This window comes from Melampsora larici-populina, assembly GCF_000204055.1.
Source record: "Melampsora larici-populina 98AG31 unplaced genomic scaffold MELLAscaffold_31, whole genome shotgun sequence".
NCBI lineage: Eukaryota > Fungi > Basidiomycota > Pucciniomycetes > Pucciniales > Melampsoraceae > Melampsora > Melampsora laricis-populina.
The window spans coordinates 682,223-692,183 of NW_006768795.1; the positions used below are offsets into that span (position 1 = coordinate 682,223).

Below are 9,961 nucleotides of genomic sequence, written 5' to 3' on the forward strand. Positions count from 1 at the left end.
AATTTGAACTAATGGCCAAGGTATTTGAAACTATAGCCTGCTTTCTAAGAATGGTGATTACTCATACCAGCTCTCTGAGTCTCTATTGCAACTCAGTGGCCTGAGACATGGTCTAGAAGGACAGTAGCTCAGTTAAGTCTCTCCCTGAAACCAATGGCCAAGGGACTTGCATTCACTAAAGACTTCTTTGCATGACATGATACCCATTTCAAAATTGTGGTATTTAGGCCATAAGAGACTCAGTTGTAACTCAACCCTGGATAGTACTCCCATTGAAAAGGATACACAAGGGATTTCCCCAAGGACAATAATCACACTTACCATTTACTTTGGGCTGGACCCTTGGATTCACCTTTGCTTACCAAATACATGGACTGCTTGTATTCTAGTCTCTGAGATCCACATTATTGCAGTGATAAGATTAGTACATCAGGATGTGTAATTGATTTTGATCCAATCTCCAAAATTGAACAATGATACCAAAGTATCAAGGAATCTTTCTTTCCTTGTTTTCTTGAATAATCGAACAGGATTGATACATATGAATCCATACTGGGGAGCTAAGCATATTACTTCTATCCTTTGAGGTCCCCAATCATGTCTTCTTGCCAAATAGTTCTAGAGGAAGTTCAATCCTGTGTAAGATTGGGGCATCATACATTTGAGATATAAGGGACTTGGACTTTAAAAACCATCTCTTGCTTGACAAGTATATTTGAAAAAGTCCAAGTTGAGCCTATCTTCAACTCATCTTACCTGCTTGTTTCTTCTTTCAATTATATTTTTGGAAATGGTCATGTAGCCCAACATCTAGATGTACCTTTCAATATAGTTTGATTAGTGCAGAACCATGGTTCAGACAAAAGGAATGTAAAAGGTTCAGACAAGTAGACAATATTGTGAGGATCAAGAATGATCAAACTATTGATTTGTTCTCTCTGAAAGACTTGCTGAGTGATCCAATTTCCACTTTGCAGAGCAGGTTTGATTAACACTCGCCTTGAACAATTGTACATTCAGTGGAAACCCAATTTTTGATTTTTGGTTTTTGATTTTTGATTTTTGATTTCCAAGGAGTAGGTTGGTACCTCATGAGTGGCAATTGGGGTTTACAAGTGGATATGTCAAACAGCCAACCGGGTAGACTGGACTTGTGTACACTAATGTTAAAGATCGTGATTGAATGGGCTCATCGGTCTTCTGGGGATACAGAAGCACATGAACCGAATATGTACTCAAACCATGAGCAAAGCGTCAGACAATTCTATAGAAAACAAGTTCAAGTTTGACGTTCAATTTCTTTAATTTGTTCCCAATTTTCTTCTACAATTTCTAATCCAGCTTTAGCAGGGCTTTCAAGCTTATTACCGTCCGATCTTGCTTGACTTCCAAAACTGGAACCTACTACACCTACCTCATGTCCAAGATCAGTTCCTGAGGCACTTCCAGCCGTTCCACATAGCGCGTCCTTGACCATTTCCCAACGTCTTTGACCACTTCTAACACGATGAGGTACTACTACTGGATTAAGTTCGAATTCGCTTTCACCATCTCGTAGAATAGCTTGGTTAAGTGGTAAGGCTCGTATTGTGCCGTGAAGGACGTTTGGGATTGATGGTGGTGCATAAGGTACTGGTGGTTTTTTGAAGAGTAGTGAATCATCAATAAACTCAATCAACCTTTCACTTCAACACATCGAATCAAAACTCAGAGTCAGCTTGTACTGCCTTGCGGTTCTGACTTGATACTCGACGAGAGTTCTTCAGGGACTCAACTGGTCATCCAATGGTGCAAAGTTTTCGGCAGTATGGTAAAGCTCGATGATCGAACGAAGTTGGTTTTCATCAATTCTTGATGAACTTCGAGTTGATTTTCGAATGGTGCTTGCCGCATTACTTCCAAGTTGCTGATCAGGTTGAGTGTTTGATGGTGAGACTGTTGAAGAATGTAGAAGCCTAATTGTTCCTTGATTTGTTTTTGGTTTCGATATCAGCAACCGATTTAGCTGAATGCATGAAGGCCTCATGATGTTCAAGATGTTGGATAATTCTTTAACTTTGCCGAACGAGAACTTTCAGGAAAAGCTGAAGACAACTTTGAGGTATCCGGTCAACGGGCTAGCGGATCTCAAAAGACCGAACATCGGGTAATTTCAAAACCTGAACCGAAAGTGAATTTTGGTCAACACCATTTCATTCCACAACAAGCTCAACATGACTCAACTTCCTCAGCAATCAAAACTCAACAAACCTACAAAATCGTCACCAAAGTCATCCACAAAACAAGTTACGAGCATCAAAAAAGACAATCAGCCTAGAATCCAATCCGATGACGATGATTCAGGAGCGGAAAGCAGTTCAGGATTGTTCGACATTTCACAAGCAGATCAAATGAAACTTATCGAACAAACTGGAATCTTATCTCGTATACCAATGTCAAAACCTAGTCAAACCAAACGTGATTCTCAAAAACCACTCCTAGAGTTCGCTAAGCATGAAATCCCAAAACTTACACCTGAATCTGATGAAAGTTCAACGGAGGAGGAAGAGGAAGAATCAGACACACTTCCTCTTTGGGTAGACCGAGCTTTCGATACCTTTCTATGGACTATCCCTTTTTGTACTATCTTCATTTGTTTGTGAGTAGATGCCTCAAACTTTAAGCTCTAGCTTATCCAGCAAAAATTGATTGGAACCATGATTATCCATTTTGATTCAGAGATGTAGCAATTCATGCGCAATACGGCCAAGAAGTCTCATTCAACACAGAACTCAAAAGATTGGTCAATGTAGCACCATCACTAATCGTACTCATCCATTTCACTCTCCATTCCCCTAAGCACCTCTTCACTCGCTTCACCCTTTTCGGTTTATCAGCTATCGGTGGATCTTACATGGTTTTCGTCATGAATAAATATTCTTATCTATTGGTGATGAAACAAACTCCAGCTCTTGGTACACTTTGGATTTATTCTGTAGTCCGGATGGATTTGATTGATGCGGTCATCAGTTTGGTTATTGTTGCTGGTTGGTGTTGGGTTAAGAAATTGAGCCTTATGGTTTGAGATCTCTTTGTTAAAATCTTTGGTCCCTTATAATTGCCCGTCACAAGATGTGAGTCACTACATCGGTTGTTTTGTAAAATCCATTAAACTTTTGCAAGTATGTACTCTAGTATGTTCTCATTGAGAGAACCGATAACTCTTTCTTCTATATAGCAAGTGCAGATTTCAAAGTATGGCGTTGGTTGTGTAGTGAGATATCCAGCCTCAGGCTTGGGGATCTTTGTAAAATGAGACGTAAGAAGTGTTCACGAAATATACTGTTGGATAAACAGTGAATTGATTGTTGAAGCTGCAATCAAACATGTGAAGCCAAGAACCAGCACAAAAGATGCGACTTGTCAAAATCCATTGCAGGCGGTGACTAACATGAATAATTTGTACTCATCGACTGATATTAATTTTAAAAGAAACCCGAAATCGACTTATTTTGATCTTTGGGGTAAGCCTTGAGGCTGTAAGTTTGACTTCAAGTAGTTTTTTAAACACAATTCAATTTCAGCCGTTGTCTTTCTTTGACAGTTCATCCAAAGGCTAAAGTAACCAAGAACAAAAAATCAAAAGGAATGAAATCTTATCAGTATATTGATCTTTATCAAGAACGTGAGATGTGTGAATAGGCCCAGGTCGTACTTTCTCTCAGAAAGAGGAAAGAGAGGTGTGCCGGATTCCAAGGTCAAAAGTGTCAAGACGAGAAGTGAGTTCATTGAGATTTGGGTTCTTGTCTGGGATAGCTGATCTGTTTGACAAGGCCGATTTCTACTTTGCAAAGCTCGTCAAATTGACTTTCCTTTATCCCATGTAGTCAATCAAATACCTTATGATTTATTGTTTGTAGTAATCATGGGAAACAATTTTCCAGAAACTGATTCTATCGACTTATACTAGAGATTGACAAAATCGACCATTGTGATGCTTAATCTCAATAACATTGTTCCTTTTGGCACAAAAGTTAATGGTTTAATTACATTTTCAGTCATGATAACTACTTTTTTATGGACGTAAGACTATGGATTGGTTTATACATCATCTTACAGCTAAATATGTCTTTGTGAATCAAACTCCCAGTCACAATGATATAGAGATAGATAAACGAAAGGATGCAGGTTATAAGATCGTGATTAATCTAAAATATACTTTTATAATTCAACTCCAATGATTGTCCTGGCAGAAACGATTATTCGCCTTAGAAGCCGTGATCCTAGAATAACAAACAAGTTTGAACGAGGTGTCAGCAGTTGATCAATAAACTTTCGTCCGATATGATGGCTTACTCCAGTATCGAGACCGAATAGAGTTGAGATCTGGGCGATGGTAAGTTTGGGCAATCCTAGAAGCATATTGCTTTATGAGTTACTTTTCTTGCTTCTGTTTTTCAATGATCCAAACCAAAAGCTTACGTTTTCCGCTGCCTTCACCTAGAGCGTTGTCAGTGATCATTTGCTTCTTTAATTGAAGTTCTAACATTCGCTGCTCAACAGTGTTGTTGATCATGAGTCGTTTGACATTAACAATTTTTGTCTGTCCCAACCGATGAACGCGGCTATATGCAAAAAGAGCAGAGAGAAGCGATAAATGATGAGTAAATATGACATAGCAAGTCGAAGAAGAGAACACTTACTCAAAAGCTTGAGCCTCAGACGCCGGGGTCCAAGCCAAGTCGAGGTTAATCACACCTAAAATTTGAATGGAGCGTCAGTTGTATTATAATTCACTGACCACGCACTGAAAGGAAATAGTCTTACGGTTTCCACGAGTGAGATTCAATCCGACTCCTCCACATTTCAATGACATCAGCATCAAAGGCTTATCTCCCTTTTGAAATTCATGGACGGCGGCAGTTCCTGATGAGGACAGAGTTTTGATTAATTAAACGATTTCCTGGACGGACACCGGCTGAATATGTACTCACTCGCTTTTGAGTCCATACTACCTTGATATCGGGCGTATTGGAAGTCATTCTCGTCGAGGTACTGAGCCACAATATCCAGGAACTACAGAATGGACTTCCAGTTAATGGATACATTTGTAACAAAGCACAAAATTAAGCTTACGGATGTCCATTGACTGAGTATGACCACTCTATCATCTGGGGCCTCTACCCGAAGACGCTTAAGCTCCTCCAAAAGATAAACTGTGAGATCAAGTCATGATTGTTAGTTGAAGTGAAAAAACAGGACAATAAAAGATCATAAGAACCTACCCAGTTTGGCAGAGGGTATCACCGCATATTGAGGTTTAGCCTTTGCTTTGCCTTTACCCAAGGACACCTCCGGAAGTTCGTCCTCGTCATCGTCTATGACGATGTTTTTACGTTTGGAGGTCAGGATGACCCCCTCCTCCTCGTCGTCCTTCTCTTCCTCCGGTTCTTCGGGCAAAAAGGCGGTCCGAAGGAAAGTGTCGGTGCGCTTGAAAGGCGCGCGGCAATTAGGACAGGGTTTGGAAACCTTTTCAGGGTCTTGAACTCGGTCGTTGATGACATTCGCGTGGTCTTCGTGATCCATGATTTGATTGATGCAGCCCTTACAAAACGTGTGGAGGCACTTCGTGATCCTTGCAGTATGATCAAGTGCATCGCTACATATCTGAAATCGAAGACGTGTGAAAGGAAATTAGAATAGACAAACATAACATATAATCAAAATGACTTACCGGACACTCTGGTGCTGTGGCATCCGGGTTTCCCTATGAACAAGAAGTCAGTAATAGGAAGAGCATACAAGGCAAACAAATCATTCACTTTTTCAACTTGGACCAACTCATCAAGCTCTTCTTGACATTTGCGAACCACGCGGTCAACCCAATCTTGACCCAACGTGTCAATGGCACGTTTCAATTCTTGCATCGGGTCTTCTCGGTTTGCTACATCGGCGTCATCTCCATCACCTTCTTCGAGACAAAGATCCTGGAGAAGCGGGTCAGCCTGGAGAGAAAGAGAAGATGATATCTGGATACATGTGCTTACTGGGTGTCCACAAGCTTGACGTAAGCGAAGCAGCATTACAAAGATATGCGACAAGTTCTACGTTAGATGGTATACATGTCAGTGAAAGTGACGACGAATATGCTAAGCGACTTTTTGCACTCGCCTTCAAAACCGTTCCAGCGCGGAGAAACTTATTGAATTTAGCTTGCATATGTTTCTCGATGCAGTCGTAGACTTCACGCTCTTCAATGGACATGTCTAACATCACGGCTTCGATGACCTTTTCGGGCAGTATGATCAGGGGTTGCCCGTCAAGTTTCGTGGTCTTTTGTCGACGGAGTGTAAACGTTTTTATAATAGTCTGAGCACGCTGACCAGCTAAGTTGGGCCGTTTTTTCTCCCAATGTGTGATACGTTGTCGAAACTCGCGCAGGTCATTGTATGGTCTGATTTTCAAAAAACGGAGCTGAGGATAGATATCCATCAAACAGTTGAAAATGGGAGTACCGCTCAAGGACCATCGATAAATGGACTTGAGGGCGCATACGGCTCGACTAAGTTTCGACTTTGGGTTCCGAATGTTTTGTGCTTCATCAATCACGACCCGGTACCAGTCGATTTCAAGAAGAGGACCGGTTATGAGCTTCCGCGGAGTTTGAGAACTATCTGCCAATTCCTTTAGCGCTGCTTCATCATCTGGCCATTGTCCAGTAATCTGACCAGGAGTAGTAATGATGACGTCGTATTTTTGTATGCTGTGCTTCGATGGGCGCTCATACTGACCGTGGTAGAGAAGAATTTTGTAATCAATGCTGCATTTTTCTTCTATCTCAGCTTTCCACTGGGTGATCAGCGCGAGAGGCGCAATGATGAGGGTGGTGCGTCGGTGTTTGTCAGAGGGAAGATTAGCAGCCATCGTCGCAATCACTTCGACAGTTTTACCTACATAGGGGACCCAACTTAGCACGACCAAGGACGTAAGTAGTTTGCTTTGACGATCTCACCTAGACCCATCTCATCAGCCAGCATCCCGCCGCGATGAGAACCTTTTTCCTCTTTCACCATCCACGATACACCGATAATTTGATGTCTAAGGTACATACGAGAGTCAGAATAATGGAAATCATACCAGAAAGAGATCCTGAAACACTCACGGCATCAACTGACATGTCATCCCCGCGATGTACGCCTCGCCAGTTTCTGGCATTCCGAGATCCTTCCTGGCTTGAGCTACAGTTGCATTGTGCTCAAAGTCGAGGTTCATGATAGCCTTCTTGTAAAATTCATCACGTTGAGCATCAGTCATAGCGTTAAGCTCGGGGTTTTGAAAGAGGGGATTCGGCAAGTCTGCGTCATCCAAGTCGATCGGAGCGCGTTCGTCCTCAGGGCTAGAATCGCGCATGAGGTGAGAAGCCGCGCCGCGAGGAGATGCGACAAGCTGCGAATTTACGCCAGTGATCGGGGCACGAGGAGGAAGGACCGGCTTCATAGGTGTTGGAGCGTTATGATCGACATAGAAAGGTGACTGAGCGTTCGAGGTGCTTGCGTATGGTGTAGGCGTGTTATTTTGCATGCTTGGCTTGATGTCCCAGCCGCAAACACCCGGCTTGACGTCTGGCTTGACGTCTGAACTGTACACGCTTGGCTTAACATCTGACGATGGCCCCGATGACCAAAACGAGTCACCAGACGGCAACTCTTTCAATTCTAAAGATCGCCAAAATAAAGTATGGATCAGGATCACAAAAAATACATAATTCTGAGGATGTATACACATGAAAATCAGATAGCATCTTACGTTTTTCCAAACTGTACTTGAGCTTGAGCTTCTCTGTCGTCTGTTGTCGAACTTCTTTGACACGAAGAAAATTCTTGGTATCCATGGCACCCTTAAGACATGTCGAAAGATATTCGAGAGCAAGAACGGTTTCCTGCAATTCGCGTTGCAGTTGATTACGGTCGACCCTTGGGGGTTGCGCGATGCGAATCGGGGGCGAGATAGTCGCTCTTTGAAGAGCGGCGGTGATTGGCTTGACATCACGGGAGGAGGCAGGTGTTCTCGAATCGCTCGTTCTGAGCCGAGCCATGGAACTTTTGAGGGGGACGCGGCTTTCACCGTCGAGGCAAATGACATGATCATCTTCATCGGAAACAACCTGTGTTGAAGAGGTGATATCAGGCTTTTCATCTTGCACTGCGATTTCGCTGTCAGAGGAGTCGATTACAATGGGCGATCTCTCCATTTTAGGTTTCTTGCTAGTAGGAGTACGCTACATAGGGTACAGAGTCACAGAACAGATATCAGCTTTGGCCATTCAATGTAGGGGACCAAAAAACTTACATAGTTTTCCGATATCTGTCGCTTTGGCGTAGGGGCTTTCGAAGTAGATGTCTGCGATGTAAAAGGGTAACGGGAGGTTATTTTGATCAGTGGATTTAGGAGAAAAATGTGAGGCCCGAGATGAAACGTTGAGCTTACAAATAACAACTTCTTCTGAACGAGGCCAGCTTTTGACTTGCTCGGAGATGACCCCGTAGGATTGACATTAGGTGTCCTTTCCTTTGTTTTGGAAGATCAAAGAACAAGACAAAGGAAGATCTCATATTAGGAACAATGGGATCGTATATCGCAAGTGGAAAAGGGGACTCACATGAGCCTTACGTACTCTCGCATCGCGAAGAGAACGGTGGATGCTACTGTCCTACAAATCTCAAACAAGGGGATTAAGCGAAAGGACTTGGCCTGAGACCAGAACAAGGGCAAAACACTCACGCGAATGTGGGATTGGAATGCGGACAAGCCACCGATACCCTCAGATCTTCCTCCATCAGCGACCGACTCACGCGGGTACAAACTAATTTGAACGTGACCGCAACCGGGTTCATGACAATCGACCTCTCCATCTGAATTAACAGATCATTTCAGTTTAGGTCCGAGATATGTACAAGTTGTGTTGTGAAAAGCGAAAAAGGAAAAAGGTGCGTTGCTCACATTGTCCTTGACCTGCAAACGGTCGCAAGCGGAATAAATAATCATGGGGAAAGATTTCACAATGTTGGCGCAATTGGTTCAAATAGGCTTTAGGGATCTAATCAAATAAAACACCAGAGATCGAGTGAGATGAATGTTTGGGTAGTTCCGGTTCGATAAGAACGTAGCAACTTGAGATATATTAGGTAAGACTCAAGGTTGACTTGACATACATTACGTAGAGGGGCCAGAAGTTGAGCGCAAGCGAAGCCCTCAATCTCTTCGTCAGAGTACTTTGGGTTGGGAATAGGGTTCATGTTGTGGTAGATACAGGTTTATATCTGTTTAGGATTCAAGTCATCAGCAAAACGATCAAGCCAAAGTTTATGCACAAGGTGCAGGAATACGAACGTTTTGTATAACAATGGTTTGAATTGAATGATATCACGATCTCGATATTTGTGGTGATGATGGATTGTGGAGTTAAGTCTTAGAAAGATGGTACAGAATGGAAGTAAAGGGGAGAAGAACAAGATTAAAAGTGCTCTCGAATTGAAATGGTCTAATTGAGATCCGGAAAAGGTAAATTATTTGTAAATGGGGTCCGAATGAAGACAGAAGTCTAAGACGCGTCGCGATGCGTGGTCGTTTTTGATCTTTTTTCATCCAGGGTCCAAGACAGTATGTAATGGCCCAGCTTGTATAAATGAAAAGTATTTCCTAGGCTTTTGTATTCAGAAAGACTCAAATGAAAAGTTGATTCCTCAAAACAATGATAACGAAATAACGAAGTGTTTCGATAGAGAAGAAAAAGAGAAACAAAAGAACCATGGTATGATAACGACATCTTATACTAAATAATAATGATGAAATGAATTATGACATCATAAGCAAAGAACCGTCTTCGTAATCATCTTATGTAATCTCGTCTCTCCAACTACAAATGTGCATAACAACGACCTAAGATCATGATTCATTACAAAGAAACATGGATAAGGGAACT

At 42.2% G+C, this 9,961-nt stretch overlaps 3 protein-coding genes across 3 annotated transcripts; 1 reads left to right on the plus strand and 2 right to left on the minus strand.

The window, feature by feature from the left end:
* Positions 1 to 1,279: 1,279 nt before the first annotated feature.
* MELLADRAFT_108726 (uncharacterized protein) lies at positions 1,280 to 1,782 on the minus strand (the record flags this gene model as incomplete). The annotated part of the gene is made up of 2 exons (XM_007412560.1): positions 1,280 to 1,632; positions 1,776 to 1,782. 2 exons carry the CDS (start codon positions 1,780 to 1,782, stop codon positions 1,280 to 1,282), a joined length of 360 nt encoding a protein of 119 aa, XP_007412622.1.
* Positions 1,783 to 2,213: 431 nt separating this feature from the next.
* MELLADRAFT_108727 (uncharacterized protein) lies at positions 2,214 to 3,064 on the plus strand (the record flags this gene model as incomplete). Its single annotated transcript, XM_007412498.1, has 2 exons — positions 2,214 to 2,638; positions 2,719 to 3,064. The coding sequence occupies 2 exons, from the start codon at positions 2,214 to 2,216 to the stop codon at positions 3,062 to 3,064; spliced, it is 771 nt and encodes a 256-aa protein (XP_007412560.1).
* A 939-nt stretch (positions 3,065 to 4,003) lies between these two features.
* On the minus strand, positions 4,004 to 9,436 carry MELLADRAFT_117156 (uncharacterized protein; the record flags this gene model as incomplete). Its single annotated transcript, XM_007412559.1, has 21 exons — positions 4,004 to 4,262; positions 4,336 to 4,391; positions 4,462 to 4,604; positions 4,683 to 4,737; positions 4,807 to 4,905; positions 4,974 to 5,055; positions 5,116 to 5,195; positions 5,265 to 5,646; positions 5,714 to 5,746; positions 5,802 to 5,966; positions 6,088 to 6,929; positions 6,992 to 7,077; positions 7,142 to 7,694; positions 7,786 to 8,257; positions 8,329 to 8,379; positions 8,467 to 8,547; positions 8,639 to 8,689; positions 8,761 to 8,891; positions 8,980 to 9,076; positions 9,192 to 9,299; positions 9,370 to 9,436. The coding sequence occupies 20 exons, from the start codon at positions 9,273 to 9,275 to the stop codon at positions 4,248 to 4,250; spliced, it is 3,558 nt and encodes a 1,185-aa protein (XP_007412621.1).
* Positions 9,437 to 9,961: the final 525 nt, after the last annotated feature.